At 40.6% G+C, this 18,128-nt stretch overlaps 2 protein-coding genes across 2 annotated transcripts; both read right to left on the bottom strand.

Moving 5' to 3' along the window:
• Positions 1–1,286: 1,286 nt before the first annotated feature.
• LOC148102879 (uncharacterized) lies at positions 1,287–3,787 on the bottom strand. Its single transcript, XM_087840232.1, has 2 exons — positions 3,213–3,787; positions 1,287–2,245 (listed from the first exon to the last, which is right to left on the bottom strand). The coding sequence occupies exons 1-2, from the start codon at positions 3,439–3,441 to the stop codon at positions 1,950–1,952; spliced, it is 525 nt and encodes a 174-aa protein (XP_087696358.1). The 5' UTR covers positions 3,442–3,787; the 3' UTR covers positions 1,287–1,949.
• A 6,865-nt stretch (positions 3,788–10,652) lies between these two features.
• On the bottom strand, positions 10,653–15,990 carry gcdhb (glutaryl-CoA dehydrogenase b). Its single transcript, XM_006805049.3, has 12 exons — positions 15,882–15,990; positions 15,542–15,657; positions 15,150–15,182; positions 14,897–15,037; positions 14,710–14,772; positions 14,164–14,334; positions 13,899–14,028; positions 12,739–12,955; positions 12,516–12,619; positions 12,263–12,388; positions 11,715–11,875; positions 10,653–11,496 (listed from the first exon to the last, which is right to left on the bottom strand). Exons 2-12 carry the CDS (start codon positions 15,642–15,644, stop codon positions 11,423–11,425), a joined length of 1,323 nt encoding a protein of 440 aa, XP_006805112.1. The 5' UTR covers positions 15,645–15,657; positions 15,882–15,990; the 3' UTR covers positions 10,653–11,422.
• Between the last annotated feature and the right edge of the window lie 2,138 nt (positions 15,991–18,128).

Below are 18,128 nucleotides of genomic sequence, written 5' to 3'. Positions count from 1 at the left end.
AGATTAGAGTGATATGCGTCACCACTTCAACATGTAGTAATCGAGTTTCTAACAACTACCTATTAAACACTGAAGTCAGCTGACCCAAACCTTCACCATGCCTCTCAGATGGGCCGAGGGCTTGAATGGACCAAACCAAAATATAACTACTATATTAAAATGAGAGTATTTAGAGCCACTTTTGGCTGTACACATGCCTTTATTTTTAGGGGCTCAAATGTAATTGGACTCATTAATCTAATATAAAGCAGCTCAGTCAGATTAATGTCAGGTGACTTAACTCTGTCACTCCACAACTTACAACTCCTGGGTTGTTTTTCTAGAATATTTTAGGCTTATTTGTTCTGTGAAGCAATGTCCATGCCGTTTAGTACAGCATGCATTTCAGAATTTCTCCCCCTCCTTCTATCCCGGTCACATCAACAGTATAATACTAGAGATGCATTGTCAGTGACAGCCATGCATGCCCATGCATCACACTGTCTCAGCAGTGTTTTAGAAGGGGTGTAAAAGACTACAAAGATGGTGCAATGCCCTTTTCACCCCATCTTTCTTTCAGTTTGAAGAATCTGCCCAGGTTTAGATGTTTTATGGTGAAGACTAACACAACCTTTCTGTTCATGAAGCTGATGAAATGTTTAAACTCTCTGTATTTTCCTGCCTCATGGTAAAGTGCTCTTCATTTCTGTATTTTATAAACACAGAAAGGATCCCGTGATCATCCACCACAGTTCCATGGATAATCCAGGCTTTTATAAGTTGCAGAGCTCACCACTCTTTCTTTCAAATTTGTATTCATTTACTTTTATTATTTTGTAGTTGTTTTGGCCTCCTGTGGCATTTTACAATTCCTTTCTTTCTGAAGTCTGCTGATGTCCTGTTTTGCTTGGACAAAGTTCAGAGAAAGTTCAGTTCTCAGATTAATTTGATGGGTCTTTTACAGTTTTTAGGACTTAATCATTTCCCGTCTGGTTTCTGCTCTGCTAAATTAAGACAAATTTGAATGTCTCTTTTTAAAATGTTCAGATCTTTGGTTACCTTTGAGCCATAAGCTGCATTGTCCCGTTCTGTGTACAAGACAACTAAAGGGAATCCACGAGCGTGTGCGACACCTGCGCTAAAGCTGCAGGATTAAGCTGCTCTGCGTACGTAAATGTTGAATAGCTGGAACTCCCTTAAGTCTTCCTCTAATCCCCGAGTGTCTTCAAATAACATTTTACTGAAGTGTGTGAGAAGGCCAGGAGGTTGGAAGCAGCTTTGTCAAAGACTCCAGAAACAGATTTTGTGTTCCTTTTTCTCTTTTATGAGTCACACATGAAGCATAGCAAAATAACATTAAAATCACCAACAAAGAGACACGTTGCACTGCAAAAAATGCATATCTGTGAGCAGACTTTACAGCTAATCTGTTGTTGTGCAGGTGGATTATAATGCTGCAGCAGATGGACAGTCTTTCAATCTCACGCCCTGGATCATCATATGTCACTCACACTGGACACAATAGCTCCCCTGATACATTTCAGACAGATTTTACTTTAAAAAAACAGGAAAAACAACAAAAATACTTTATATCAACATGCTATACCAACATGTCGTGCTTTTTGTACTTATCTAATATGTATCTCACTGAAGATCAGGCACACAGAGACAATAAGTGCTGATCTTCTCCTCTAAATCACTTCCTCTTTGGATTCCCTGCCTGAGGTGGTCAGCTTTTCTCATTTTGTGACAACAGTCTTAAGCCATGTGGTGTAATACTGACAAATCCTTTAACGTGTTAGAGACAGTTTCATTACTGCTGCTCGCTTCACAGTCACTGAAGGTCTGCTGGTAATGACACGGGATATGAGATGTGCAGTTTGTACATGCTGCGTTCCTCGCAGCCATCTCCTTCTGTCAAAGTCATGTGTTATGCACACTCAGGCGTGTAGTCGAGGTCCATGTCACAATCAGAACTCCCCCGGGATTTCCTTGCTTGTTTCTGGGCAGTTGGGGAAACCCGGAGAGCCGTGACTCGGTGGGCTGTGAGAGTGTGGGAAGAATGATGGGATGTAGGGGATGGCGGCCAGCAGCAGCGGACTGGTCTGGGGGCTTTCGTCGCGAGATAGAGGAATGACCACATCGTCCTGGTCCCACACGTGGAAGGCATTGTGAGCGAACGGATGCGCCGAGGGGGGATGGCTGCCCATGCGTTGGGGATCATTCTCGTCTTTGTCTTCATCTCCAGTTGGACCGAGCACACACTCTAAAGAATGAAGACAGGGCTTAGCAAAGGAGTATTCACAACAAACTGAAAGCTGTGAAAAAGCAGGCAAATTGACCAAAGGTGATGCATTAATGGTGAAAACTGACGGATAACTGAGGTTTGTGTTAAAAAGAAAGCTTGAATTCCTGAACAGTCTGGCTGAAAGTGATGCACAAGTGGTTCAAGTCTTTGTAGTACTAAAGCTAAACTAAAGCTACCAAGCACTGACTGTCCCCATTTTATTGGCATGTTTATTAACATATAGAGCAAAAATAACAGCTGCTTTGAGTGCAGATGAACCCATTTGGATCACAGTGGTGTTAAAAGTACATGCATCTGTACTCAGTGTATCCTCACTGCTGCTGCATCCCTGTTACTCTCAGAGAAACAACAGCTGTAATCCAACCATTTCCCCAGAGGTCAGGAGTACCAAACAGAAGACCCAGGTGCCAGAACTGGCCACTAATTTTATACTTGTAACTGTATTTTCTCTGGTTTTACAGCTTTTACTACTATTTCCATTCATTCTCCACCACAGTAATAAAGATGAATAATTAAAAACACAAAGTTCCTGTTGTTTCACAATCTACTGTTGAAATTTAGTATTTTACACTGGGCTCACAATTAAAAAAAAAAAAAGACATTCTGTCAATTAACAAATAAAGTTCAGTTTTATAATTTCAGCACAGTCTGCACAATGAGCTAACAGAACCATTTCTGTAATTTTACATATTTGTTTCTTACAATTTAAGCCCAGAGCAGCATTTCTTTATCATGTGGATAAAAAGTGAGCTGTAAAATTGCACTTCTTTCATTAAAATATCTCAAGCATTAAATGTGTAGTTGAACTTCTTTACACTGACACAAAAGGAAGTTTCACAGGTCCATTCAGATCAAAATGGGCTGCATACACGGCCCACGGTGTAAAAGGAGTTTGATTTGCCTGCTCTGGGTGACTGGCACGTACCTGTTATGTCAATGGCCAGATCCTTGATGAGGTGTCCAATGATGGCATAGGCAACTCCAACTACTACCAGTGCGGCCATGAGCAGATACAGCACCGCCTTTGGTAAAGGGATGAGCTCCTTCACCGGGGGTGTGTACTGCCGGTACAGAGGGTCGTCTACCGACGCTGAGTAAGGGTAAGCGCGTGCTTCGCGGGTGGAGTTGAAATCGGTGAAATTATAACCATTCATGGTTACAGGAACAGGTGATGACACGTGTGGGCTTTTTTCTCACTTCTTATAACCAGACCATACTCCACACACGAGGGTGATATTTCTTACACGAAGACATTACGCAAAAAATTATAATAATAAAATCAATTTGCCGTTAATATGAAGGTTAATTCTCCAGTTTCGCAAAGAAAATAAAAGAAATATGAAGGGCAAAACGAAAACGAAGTCCTGATAAGTTTGCATCTCACTTCTTTACTTCATCCTTTGTTCTCAGACACCAAATCCAGCCAGTCTTTCGGCGGTAAAGAGCGCTCCTGGCTTGGGGTTCTTATGTAAGGTGCGGTGGGTGCTGCTGCCTCCTGCTCTGTCCTTGGTGCTGAAATGAAGCATGCGTCCCGCCGGCAGCTGTAAACTGTCAGGTCCGCCCACTTTAGCCCACTCACCCTCACTCTGCTGGAAACTGTCGGCTCACGGCAGGCTTATGCAGCGCTACCGAGAAGTCCCCTGAAAGGAAACTAGTCCTTTCTACCGCGTAGAGATGCTATTTCTGCTCAAGTACACAGCTCAGGACGTCCCCGGAGGAGGCAATGTCAGTGTTTCAGTTAAACTGAATAAATAGCGGGTTTGTAGACGGGACACGGGGGCGAGCTGAACCTTATTAGCACCTTTGGGTGGACTTGAAGGTAACTGTGGGCAAAGACTCTTCTTTGCAGCATATCCACTTTCACAGTCTCAAATGATCACACAAACACATTTTAAAAATGCGTTACAGCCCACTGCCATACTGCTGCAGCAGTCACGGTTACTGGTTATGGTCAAAATGTAAATATGCTATGTATTTGTTTTTAAATAATAAAAAAAATGCTAATTATAATTTTTCTTAAATATATGTTTTCAAGTGTAAAATCCTGCAGACGTTAATAGGAGAAATGAGACTTTTGCATTCTTTTGCATTTCACAATAATGATGATCACTGTTTAAAAAAACAACAACCCAGACCTTCTTTTAAAATAAAATAAATGCATAATCATAAAGTCAGAGAGGTATTCTCCGAGCATATGAGAGTTTTTCTTATGTCCAACATCTTGTCCAAACCCATCTCGCTATTATTTTTGTCAGAGCGGTCAAGGATATAACAAAGATTCACCTTACACTCAGGTTGTGTCATCATTATAGTGATATATTTTATTTTTCCATGTAAAAGTCTGGTTGAAAATGGACTTAAACTCCATAGTAGTCAGTTTTGACAATTTCAGCTCCTCGTTCCAGGAGTAAGATCATACAAGGGGGCAGCATTATTTAAAAGCCTTTTTTCTTCTTAATTTGATCCTGACTCTGGGGACAAACACTTGTAAAAATACTGTGAGATCAAATGTTTCGTCACCTGCAGAGAGAAGCACGATTACTTCCTTAAATACATTAATATTGATTTTTTTCTTGCAGCAGAGCACGGATCCATGGATTGATGCCTGTGTGCTACAGACCTACGGCAAAAAACATGCACACCACATGCATGGACACACCTCCAAGACACACTTGAGCATTTATTATGCGTTAAAGTTACTCTGCATTAGACAACAATCTAAATCTCAATCTAAGTATGTCTAATTACTGCCAGCTATGCCGAAACTGGACATTTACGGGCACATTTAGTAGATCAGCACTACAAATTGTAAGCCAGGTGTTTCTGGTAACAGCCATTATTTTAGTCCTGGAAATTATTGATACATTCAAGGTACTGATCCCAGCCAATATTTCTGGAAACACATCACAACTTAATGGGGAAAAGCCACGTTTATATACACTGATACAGACTGGGTAAAGTGTTAGGAAGGAAAGGATGCCAGATCATTGGATGGAAATGAAAACAGTCATCTTACAGAGGGCTGCATTCAAACACACCCTGGAAATCAAAGTGAACAAATGATGTGGCAAGCTAGTGCATTTTGCAAAAATTTAATTGCAGCAACATTGAATGGTTCTCTAGTTTGTATGGCCCCATGTGCTGATATGCATGCCTGACAACATCTGGGAATGTTCCTGATGTCATGGGGACTCTCTACCCAGACATCAACATCAGTGTCCTGCTGGAGGTCATTTGTAGCTCTTGCAGTGCTCTTCCTATTTCTCCTTGCACAAAGGAGCAGATACCGCCTGGATGTCCTAGAGTAACTGTGTGTCTCCTGGAATCTCCTCCTTGCCCTTGAGGCTGTGCTGGGAGACTCAGGAAACCCTCTGGAAATGACACGTATTAATGTGCCATTAAAACACCCTCTGGCTATGGCCTAATCAGTACTCTAATACCTCAGTTAACAGCATTTGATTGGTATTTAAATTTCTATCTTCAAGCGAGAATAGAAAATCGTTCACCATAGATGTAGTGATGAGACAAGCAGGCATGTTATTAGTAAAGGTGTGTTTGGAGATATTGGGTGTTAACACCCTGATTTACCAAAGTTCACACTGCAAGTGCTCGATATTTCTATGTCAGGGCTGTTAGAGTTCAACCGTCTCACCTAATATACCTAACATACAATGCAAAGTATGGTAGAGCCTGCTGCTATCACATGTAGGATTAAGAAGTCCAAAAAATGTGTAGCTTTTAAGTCTTTGAGTTAAATTGAAGATGGGCTTTAACCTGCCGTCCAAAAATTGTACTGCTCATACCGACAAACTAATCCGGTATTTGGATGTGGTCAGAGAATTGTCGTGTTTTTCCTACTAAATGTGTTAAAACTCTGCCATTTGAGTCCCATCATGGCGATGACTCATTTTGACAGAGCTGCTAACTCTCTGGGGTTATAATCCAGATGATTATTTGAGATGAAAAGCCTCCTAATTATCCAAGTATTAGACCGCCATGGCTGCTGCTAATGCCTGGATGAGGAAATATGAGCAGTCCTCTAATTTCCCATAAGAAGAGAACCATCATGTCAGCCTCCATCATTCCTGACAGAAAGAACCCTGAAGACAGAGTCCATGCTGGGTACAATTAGTCACATATCCATACCCAAAAGGATGAAAGGCAATTGGATGAGAAAAAAAAAAGCAATTTCCTTATGTAAGCACCATGTAAAACATGCCTGGGCATCATGTAAGGCTGGGGATTTGTCAGCTCTTTAATCCCCTCCACTTCAAAGTGGCAGCGACAGACATGCGATGGAACTGGAGAGGATGGAGGTCTTTATCTGTACAGTGGCTTGCACTACCCAACATCCCTCATGGCCTTATGGATTAAAAAGAACAAAGATTATCTGAAGCACCTACAACATTTTGTCCTGGATATGAAGTGAGGTAGACATGGAGAGACAAAACAGTACAGACAAAAGAGCGGATGCCTGTGCACAAGCAGGACACTGTTGTGTGCTGTTGATATGTCACAGCTGAAGCAAACGTAGTGTAAGGACTATTTATCATTTATTACTATCATTAAAGTGGAGTTAAATTTGTCTGAATCTGTTGAAAATGATTATATTTCTGGACTGATGTGACCCCTTCAGCACATCACTGCTGTTTTTTTGTATCTGTTCCCATGAAGCTTTAACACATAATAATCTCCTAAACATTTCATATGATTGTTGGATTGTTATCTGTATGTATTAGTGTCGGGCCTACCTTACAATATAAAGCGCCTTGAGGCAACTGTTGTTGTGCTTTGGAACTGTATAAATAAAACTGAATTGAATTGAATCTGCTGAAGAGATAACTTATAGACATTACAGTCCTGTTTTATCTTTTGTCAAACACATTAAGAGTATATTAACAGAGGGAGAGTTACAGAGAAGATACTTAGATTGGTGGATTTAAATAGAAAACTGTTTTATAGTATTGCTTTTACTGTATCACAGCTGATTCTATTCTTGACCAACAGAAAAAAGACTCTTTAATGTTAGAATTCACAAAACATAGCTGTGTGTAGTGATTTTAACAGACTGTAGTGGTAGACAAAGGAAAAGCACCAAGCTGCTCAGTGGAAACTTATTGAAAAAACACAAAGCTGGGGATGGGAATAATAGAGGCTCAAGTTGGAGGCTCAGTATACAGTAGCAGATATTTCCCCGTCACAGAGTTATGCAGGAGGGGAAAAAAAGAATGGTATTCTTAGATTTTTGTGAGCAGTTTGAAGCCACATGACAGATTGGCAGCCTCTCCAGGGTGTGCTCTGCCTCTTGCTAAAAGCCCCCCAGCAATCCTGGCTGGATAAGTGGTTAGAAAAAAGAAATGATAGAAGCATTACGGGACTACAAGTGCATTTGATTATGCAACCCTGTGATTAAAATGATGAATAAATAAACCTTGTACCTTGAAGGTCATTACATTTTAAAAGGGTTGCCAGTTTTACAGTGAATCCATAAAGTATTCACAGCACTTCCCTTTTCCACATTTTCTCATGTTACAGCCTCGTTCCAAACTGGATTCAATTCATTTTTTACCTCAGAATTCAGCAGACAGTACCCCAGGCCGGACTGAGGATTGGTGCAGAAATGGTTGTCTTTCTGGAAGGTTCTCATCTCTGCACAGAGCAACACTGGAGCTCAGTCAGCGTGACCATCAGGTTCTTGGTCACATTACGAACTAAAGTCCTTCTACTCCGATTGCTCAGATTGGCCGGGTGTTCAGCTCTAGGAAGAGTCCTGAGCTCTTCCATTTACAGATGATAGAGGCCACTGTGCTTATACTCCAGATCTGTGCCTCAGTGTATAAAAACAAAAACATGTGGCTCTCACTAAACAAATGCAAGTGAACTGCTGTTTCTTTCTGAATGCACTGTAAGGAAAAGTTCAGGGTCATCTGATCAAGCCCCAACTTTATAAAAAATGGCTTTAAGTCTAATCCTAAAACCCTTAAGATAACCCTGTCTCCCGAATCCAAAGTGGGATTTGGTTCCACAGAAGAGGGGCCTGAAAGCTGAAGGCTCTGCCTCCCATTCTACTTTCATGAACCACATTAGGAAACAGTCTGAGAGCAAAGTGCTCTGTTATGGTAGAAATAGATCCAATTCATCAAGACTTTATATTTAAAGAGAACAATTTTCAATTCAATTCTGGATTAACAGGGAGCAAATGAAAAGAAACTAATATGGGAGAAATATGGTCTCTCTTTCTAGTCCTTGTCTTGCTGCAGTGTGTTGGATTAACTCAGGCTTTTAAGGAACTTATAGAGTGACCTGAAAATGAAGTACACTAGTCCAGCCTTGAAGTGATAACTGCAATAATTAGTTTTTCAGCATCAGCAAACAGTCCTACATATTTTTTTAACATTGTTACGACTGATGCCATGAGGTGTTGTTTATCATGTAAATCTTGTTATCCGATTATAGTTTTCACCTGTTTATCTCAGTTAGGGAGGTAAATTATTGTAATTAGGTTTGCTTACTTTGATGAGGTAGGTTTGATGGATATTTCAGATAGTTTCCCTTTGTTTGTTGTTTTGGTATAAAGTCCATCTGGAAGTTACATCCAGCTCCATTTTTAGGGCTAATTACAATAGCCGGTTTTATCTGAATTTCGAAGTAGAAAAAGATTTTTATGTCTTTAAGACATTTCTGCAGTTTAACCATTTGCTGTGTATCACCTGGCTTCACTGATAGATAAACCTGCATAGCAACAAAAATGTATTCTATGCCTTCTAATAACACTGCCTAAGGCAGGGGTCTGCAACCTTTAACACCCAAAGAGCCACTTGGACCCGGTTTTCACGCAAAAGAAAACACTGGGAGCCGCAAATACTTTTTGAAATCTAAAACTGCTTTTTAAAAGAATCCACAGAGCAACTAAGGTGTGTTGCTTATGAACTCCATGAAGTGCTACGGAGAAAATTACATTTTATTTATGTAATTAACACATTTTGAACTCTTAAAGAAATATAACAAAAGGAAAGACACCCAGCTGAACTAAAATGATCCATATAGCAAACAAAAACTGCTGTGAGCCGCCACCCTTATATCGCCTTTGTGCTTTTGGAGCCTTGACCTGACTTTTAGTCAGTAATTGAAAAAAAAGCACTATGCTGCTAAAAAATAGATATTTGCAAAATTCTGCCTAAATATGTATTTTACCTGGTTAATGTGTGTGGCGGGGCGTGGTCTGCAGCGTCGCTGCAGGGGAGTCGGACGCACCTGAGCGGCACCCGCAATCACGCCTCGCCACCTTAAAGTCTGCGCTCTCTCTGCTGTTGTGTTGTCGGGCTGTGAGCTGAAAAGCTACAGCCGGCTGTATGCGTACAGCAACCGTGTGTGAAAAGTGGTCAGTAAAGAGATGCTGAAAAGCATGTTCATGCAAACATCGTCGGGTTTGCCGTGATATGTTTACAATAAGACTTATCGTCCCGAACCTCTGCGCACAGCGTCTGCAATTCGGGGCTTTCATCTTTACGCAGGACTGTAAGCTGTCATCTGTGAGGCGTGAGCGGTGTTTGTTTTAACATAGTTCATGGTGGCGCTGCTAACATAATGTAGATCCGAAGATCCATAACTGGCCTACCTGGGGTCGAAAGTCTCGATAAATGCACGGTGTTTCGGCGGGTATACCGGCTTCCGCGAGTGTGACGCTTATTTTGAGCGGTGAAAAAATAATAAGATATAATTTTATTTTTATATTTAAAAATCACAATAATCTTCCAATTTAGAACTACAAGTTAAAAAAAAAAGAACTAAACACAAATAAAATACACTTCAGCTAAATACTTCTCATTTATTTTCCCAAACCACCCGGAGCCGCAGTATAAGGACAAAAGAGCCGCAGGTTGCCGACCCCTGGCCTAAGGGAAGCGTCTATAATGTAAATGTAAACCCAGACACTGACAGCCATTAACCCTGAAAACTGCAGCAAGTCGCCATACAAAAACATGAAATCAAAAGCTGATTAAAACAACCTTTAAGCTTATAATAAACCCTTTCAGTTTTTTCACGTAGAGTTGATCCAGTGAGCTCGACTGTTATTTTACGTTGCATTTCTGCTCACTGAAAAACAGGATCAGGCCAGGAGTCCTGACATTTGAGTCACACAGGTGCAGAGATCTGCTCCACACATTTTTCTGACTCCACATGTGCTGTGTCATGTGAGAAAGATTAAACTACAACAAAGTGAGACGAGGATTATCAGTGAAATCCGCACCCAACCCGAATAGGGCAGCAACATTCATTAGATGAGGGAAAAGGCAAAGACAGCTTGGATTTGAGAGGTGGCATTAAGCTCCTCGAGGACAGAAGAAAGAATCCTAAAGTCAGCTTAAACTGAACAACTTTTATTTCCTGTCAGACACACAAATTATTTTCACACTTTATGAAGTCTTGTATGCAACTTGTACGTTGTCTCTTAATCATGTACAAATATAACAATGCCTCACATTTTCTACTTTTATTTAGATAAAAAGTCTTGAAGTTGTCACCATACCGAAAATGAAAGCAGGGCAAAAAGATGTAGCCGGTCTTTTTTTTGGTTTTTTTTAACGTTTATTTGAGCGCTGATCAACAACTCTGACCTCTCGCAAATCATGCAAAGTTATGATCCATTAGTGTTAGATCCTGTAAAGTGCTACAAGTAATCACAGTATACTGTGTCTGACACACCAATTCAACATTTCAAATGCATGACACTTCACAAGCAAAACAGGCATTTATGTTTTGTAGCTTCATAACGACAGTTTTATCTTTTTAACGCAACTATAACGCCAGTGATTCTGGATCTTGACCTTATTTGGAATTATTCAAAATACGTGTTTTTTCAGCAAACAATCAATAAAGTCACTTCCTGTTGTGAAAAAAATGTTCTTTAGGGTGTAAAAGAATCTCTTCTGACGTAATTACGCTCTACAACAGTCCAAACCTTGATTGACATGTTCAAAACATGACACGTTTTTCCCTAAATAACGCACTCATGTATGCTTTTTACAATCAATTACGTCCATAAGGGATCTGAAGCCTGCTCATGACTTCTAACGGTTTTGATGCGATTTGCATTTCTGACAGCTGTCTTGTTGTTTTGGTAAAACGGAAGAACTATTTGCCCACAGTGAAGGACTGCAATCCAGTGATGGCTCTGCCCAGGATCAGAGCATGGATGTCATGGGTACCTGGAGGAGGAGATAACACAGGGGTTACTCATGTGGAGGTGGGGGCACAGATGGCTGCTGCTGGGGATTAATGCGCTCCTACAAAACGACTCACTTAGTGATGAGGCAATTTAGTTAAAATGGACTTATTTTTTTTTTTGTGCATAATCTGCTCAGTCAAAACCAAACCTCGTAGCGCACTTAAACACACATATTCAGACTGTCAAACAAGCCCTCACCTTCATAGGTGTTGACAGCCTCCAGGTTCATGACATGGCGGATGATGTGGTACTCGTCGGCTATCCCGTTTCCTCCCAGCATGTCTCTGGCCTGCCTGGCGATGTCCAGGGCTTTACCGCAGCTGTTCCTTTTCAGCATGGATATCATCTCTGGAGACGCTCTGTTAAGGAAGCAACAGATTTGTTAAGCGTTGTTTTTCAATGAAGTGTGAGTCTTTATCAGATAGAGCTAAAGATCATTTTTGTGTTTGTATCTTTTTACTGTACCCAATACCTTCACATGACTACACTACAGACACCCAAAATGAGACTGAAACTTAGGTAATCAAATATTTATGATTTCGATGACATTCAGGCTCTACTCTTTTAGCTTTCAGCCCTTTATTGACTCACGACACTTCTGAGACGCACTGAGGGATGTTTTTCCCCTTGTCACCCTGACAGAAAGAGACCACAGCGACTATTTAGTTTGAAGGATGGCAAGAGGTGCTAAGAGTCTGCCGCATCCCATCTAATGCCCTTTAGTTAGAGGATAGAGGTGCTTTTACTTCTTCTCATCAATAAGTCTGCCCAGCTGCAGACAGGACTGCAGGCCGATGGTGATTTCTGTCAGCATGTCAGCCATTTTCTTCTGCATCAGCTGATTTCTTGCCAATGGTACTCCAAATTGGATTCTGTTGTGGAATAAAAAACAAAAACAAACAATGTTATTATGAATAATTAATACACTACATTAAGATAAGTAAATTAAATAGAGTTTAAAAATGTGGATTAAAAAAAAATGTCATTTGTTCGTCTGACCTGTCGAGCGTGTACTGACGAGCTGCATGGAAACAGAACTCTGCAGCACCCAGAGCCCCCCATGCGATACCGTAACGGGCGTTATTCAAGCAGCCAAAGGGACCCTACAACAACAAACAGTAGTCATGAGTGACAGAAACTATTCAATTAATAAGTAATAAGTTAGTGATCGAATAAAACAAAGGGATGAAATAATATTTTCTAAACATGCTACTATACCCACCCCCAGACCGGATACTTTAGGCAGCAGATTCTCCTCAGGAACCTCCACCTCGTCCATGAGGATCATCCCGGTGGCCGAGGCTCTCAAGGAGAACTTCCCTTCGATCTTTGGTGTTGAGAGGCCCTTCATGCCGCGCTCCAAAATAAAGCCGCGAACCTTCCCGTCGTCGCATTTGGCCCAGACTACGGCTATATCTGCCACTGGGGAGTTGGTGATCCTGAAAGAGAAAGCAAATGAAACAATATCAAGACACATGACAACTTTTGTTTTTTGTTTTTTTATAAAGCACACAGAACACCTATATTTTATAGTATCATACTGTAGCTTTGTGGATGGTTCTTACCATAAGAAATCAACCAGTTTTGACCAATTACAAAAAAATGTCACAATTTTTTAATTAATTAATTTTTTTTTTTTTTTGGGGGGGGGGTTAAATTTATTGTGTTACAAGATGTAAATTGAACATAAAGCTTTACAGAATTAAATTTTATTTTAACTGCTAAACAAAGATAGGATAGGTATGGCCCTGAAAACAATAAAAACTACCCTAGTAAACTTTAGTATTATACACTCCACTGTTACTGTTTTAGCTGTGAAGAGCTCCCCCGTGTGTACATCTAATGACACAACAGACTAAGCAGGAAAATTCTTAGAGGTTACAAGAAGTGAAAGAAGATCAAAAACCAAACCCACACACACACACACACACACACACACACGTGGTTAAAACCAATTGTACCAAAAGAACAAACCAGTCAACTCTGTTTATACTTTGCAATTTACAAAGAAAACATTCAGAATATTACGAATACAATCAACATGTCATATATTTACACTTCTTAGAAAAACATAAGGCAAATATGGACACATAGGCATTAATGGGGTACATCTCTCAAAATAACTTCCAAACACATTATTAATCCTTCAAGCCAAGTCCACTTCAAGCAGCAGGATAAAAATAAACAGAACAATACTATAAAATTTCAGTAGTTTGTATACAATTCTACCAGTGATTTCTATGCGGGAACCACAAAACTGCACACTTCCAGTAATGTAAATATGTGGCGTGGGCTTGTTAACCCAAAATAACTGGCAAACGTATTTTTAATATGGCTGCTGTGTGGTTAGATGTGTCCTAGAAGGACTGTGACACTGCTTACCATGTCTTGGAGCCAGTCAGACTGTAGGTGCGACTGGACGGATTGTATTTGGCTCTGGTTTCCATGCCTCCGGGGTCACTCCCATGGTTAGGCTCCGTCAGCCCAAAGCAACCCAGGATCTCTCCACGAGCTGGGGCAGAGGGGATCACACAGTCAGTAAGACGTATACCTGAGAGCTCATGAGGTCTGCATTGGAGTTTCACAGTTAAACCGTCAATATCAGAATTATTGTTGATAAAGTATTTTTACTCTTTTCCCTTCTTACCCAACTTGGGGAGGTACTTTTGTTTCTGCTCTTCTGTTCCATAGGCATTAATGGGGTGCATCACCAGAGATGACTGCACGCTCATGGCTGAACGATAGCCGCTGTCCACTCTCTCCACTTCTCTGGCGATCAAACCATAGGCCACGTAGCTTGTCCCAGCACAGCCGTAACCTTAGCATTCAACACAGGAAGAAGAGCAGCAGAGACAGTGCATAAAATGAGAACATATCTGTGTAGATTCTCAGTCATCCAGGTCATGGAAGCTTAAAGAGCTTGGAAAGAAAGCAAAATCCAGTAACTCTGTTTCCAAACACTTTTTAGACATACAAAAAAATAATGTTAAGTATATATATAAAGAGGAAAAGGCTAAAATGTTTGTTATTGAGACTTCCCAAAAGCAAATATTGCACACAACGTCGGTGTGGACAGGTCCACAGTCCATGCTGTGTCATTAATGTACAAAAAAAGAAAAGAAAGAAAAGCCTGTTTTGCAACTGAAGTACGATGAGAGTTTACAGCTTTTCATTAAAATGTGACTGGACTGACCTTTAATAGTTGGACCCAGGACACCCATCTCTCCCATCTCTGACACGATTTCTCTGTGGAACACTTGAGATAAAAATGACAAAACCAGACATGATGTGCAGTTATGTAGCCAACACCTGTGTAATACAACACTAAATGAGCAATCTAGTTGCATATACATGTGGGCAAATAAAAAGCCCCCTCTCACCTTCGTTTCTGTTCGCCATCAGGATTCGAGGCATGAGTTTCTCTTGACAGTAGGTCCGGAAGGAATCTCTGATCATGATCTCCTCCTCAGTTAACTGACCCTCCAGGTCCAGGGCATCACGCCAGTCGAACTGGACCTTCGCTATCAGGCATTTAGAGAACCAATTTAATACTTAAAGTCTAAAAAAAGGTTCTGGGTTAAAGGTACAATTTACAAATGTTAGTCAGAATTTTTTCTTAAAGTAAACACGTACGTGCTTTAGGCTTCTGCTCTGTCTTCTCCACATCTGTGAAGGAACAGCAGCAACAACAAAAACACGCAACAGAAAAACATTAATACTATGAACTAAGGATTTGTGACTATTTAATATATCCTAATATACGATAAAATATTGTTTTTTCCCCTCTATAAAAAAAAGCAAATGGAAATGCAAGTGTCATTTCGAGAACACTATCTGAGCTGAAGGTATATTTATTTCGGTATCAAACGCAGCTTCAAATCTAAAACCCCTGTATTTCTACCTCTGGCTGTCAACTTTAAATGATAAGTCTGAACATCATGCTAATCATAACGACACTGATGGGAGGATGTCACTGTGGGTGAGGAAACCACGTATACCTCAGTGGCGGATTTCACAGTACTAACCGTGTGTGATAGGTGCTGCAGTTCCCTGTGCTCTGGAAGCTGTGATGAGAGCACATCTGTGAGGGTTGACTAAGAGACGACACACAGCGCTTCTCAATGCCATGACGAAAACGGGTCTAGAAAAGAAGAAGACCATTAAGATCCACGATTCTTTATCACTTAGGCTAGTCAGGCTAACTAGTGCTACATTAGGTAACTTCTGTAGCTAAAAGCTAACAGCGCTAGTTCACTACTAAGTTGGGAATTAATGTGCTAATTTCCAAATAGCTAAAATAAAAATGTATTCTGTATTGAGAATAACTGTTAATACTCCAATGACAACCGTAAGACCAAGTTTTACCTGCGTCAAGTGGAACAACTTATCCTCGACCTAGCTCTTCTTAGGTTGCCTGGATGACTTTTACATGACTGGACGTAAACACATTCAGTCTACGTCATCACGCAAAGGCCGTGACAAGTGTGGCATAATACCTTAACCATACGCCTCTGACTGAACAGTACTCCACTATTCCCGCATAGAATCAATCATCTTTCTAATGAAGGTTACACACATAATATCCGAGACCAAAAAGGTAACACTACAACCGCTCGGCTTTTTTGTAGCCATTTATTATCACTGAAAGTGACCGACTTTAAATGACTCTTCGGCAGCTGTAGCGCACTCTGATTGGCTCATTAGCGGGGGAGTGGCAGTTTGTGCTCCCGTTTCCCAAAATAAAAGCGTGATCGCTACAAGGAAAGATCATGTCAACACCCTAATTCCAGAAAGTGGACGCCAGATCATAATTTCGTTTTTCGTTCATTTTTTTCCCCCAATTTTATTTAGATTTTTTTTTTTTTTTACAAATTATTTTACTTTCAATTGAGGAATTTTAAAATAGCGCAGTTTAGTAATTGTCTGCTCCCTAATAACATTTCCTTTCAATTCGAATCAGTTTTACTTGAATAATGCCAAATCACAACAACAGTCACCCTTTATAAGGTAAAGAAACAATATTAGCAAGCACTTGGTGACAGTGGGAAAGAAAAACTCTTTTAACAGAAAGAAACTTCCAACAGAAGCAGGCAGGGAGGGGCAGCCATCTGCCAAAATAGGTTGGAGGTAAGAGGACAACACAGTAGTTAGACTGCACAAGTATGAATAAGATACCTTCACTTTAAATGTCTCTTTTGATTTCACGTCACAAGATCTGTTACACCACATATTTACACTTAAATATTGTTCGTTTTATTTGATAGCATCTTAGTTTCTATTAGATTTTTTAAATCAGTGCCAATGATGATGCATATTGTCAATGGATATGCATATTCTTTATTGTTTTTATTTATTTATTTTTTTACTCTTGAAATAGCTGTTCAGCACTTAAAGCGTTTTATAAATAAAGTTATCGTAATTATAGGTTATACAGTAATACTTTAGATATTTTTTTTTAAATCCATAGTGTCTGTTACATCCCTCTGCAGCCCCTAATCATCTCAATGTGTTCAGCTGGTGCTAATTGGCCACACCTAGGCAGGTGTGGATAAAAGCATACCTGAGGCAAGCTTCCAGGGAGCTCACTTGTCTTTGTGACACCAGCCATTTTAGCCAACCTGCTATGCCATTTTAAGATAAAACCTCTTCTCACTAACACTCTGGTATTTGTCTTTTTTTTTTTTTAATGTTGCGTCTTTTGAGCTGGGGTCGTAACATAAGTGGGGGCTCGTCTGGGAACGACGCTAAAAAACAATAAAACCCTAACTTTACCTACCTAGTCTTCAGTGGTGTACCAGGCTCGAGGCAACTTTAAAGGCAAACTTGAGAGCAGGCACCAGACCAGAGATATAGTCTCCTACCAAACTCTGAAACGTACCCCCACCCAGGATAACCACCAAACACAAACTAAAACAAAGCAAAACAACAAACAAGTGCTTTGATGGAAGGGCAGCACAGCCACCCAGCTGAAACACACTTACTAAAGGGACGTTGCTCAATCACAGTGAACACCATCACTCACCCACTTTAAAAGTCAAACAAACGGATATTTAGTCTCCACAAAAATGTCCAAACAATCCCGGACGAGCCCCCACTTATGTTACGACCTGGCTCAGAAGCCGCAACATAAAAAAAGATGAATACCAGAGTGTTAGTGAGAAGAGGTTTTTTCTTAAAATTGAATACCAGGTTGGCTAAAATGGCTGGTGTCACAAAGACAAGTGAGCTCCCTGGAAGCTTGCCTCAGGTATGCTTTTATCCACACCTGACTAGGTGTGCCAATTAGCACCAGCTGAAAACATTGAGGAGATTAGGGGCTGCAGAGGGACGTAACAGTCTCAAATAATAAAGAAACCCGACTTATTAAAAAGAAGCAACGTAGCCCAATTCAAAAATCTGTCTTAAAACAGCTCTTGTCATTTCTTGTCTCTTCCTATGCCACCAGTAGCGGTTTTAGATACGGGCGACACAGGCGGTTGCCCGGGGCGGCATCGTGGTGGGGGGCAGCATTACGGGCATTGGCAAAAAAAATAAAAAATGCTCATACTCATGCTGCCCCGACGTCAACCAGCGCATATTGGGAATGTCACAGCCACCGATCGGCTTTCTATT

The sequence above is a fragment of the Neolamprologus brichardi genome, chromosome 4 (genome assembly GCF_056152115.1).
Source record: "Neolamprologus brichardi isolate AB-2024 chromosome 4, ASM5615211v1, whole genome shotgun sequence".
Taxonomy (NCBI): domain Eukaryota; kingdom Metazoa; phylum Chordata; class Actinopteri; order Cichliformes; family Cichlidae; genus Neolamprologus; species Neolamprologus brichardi.
This window is presented reverse-complemented; position numbering and strand designations above follow the sequence as displayed.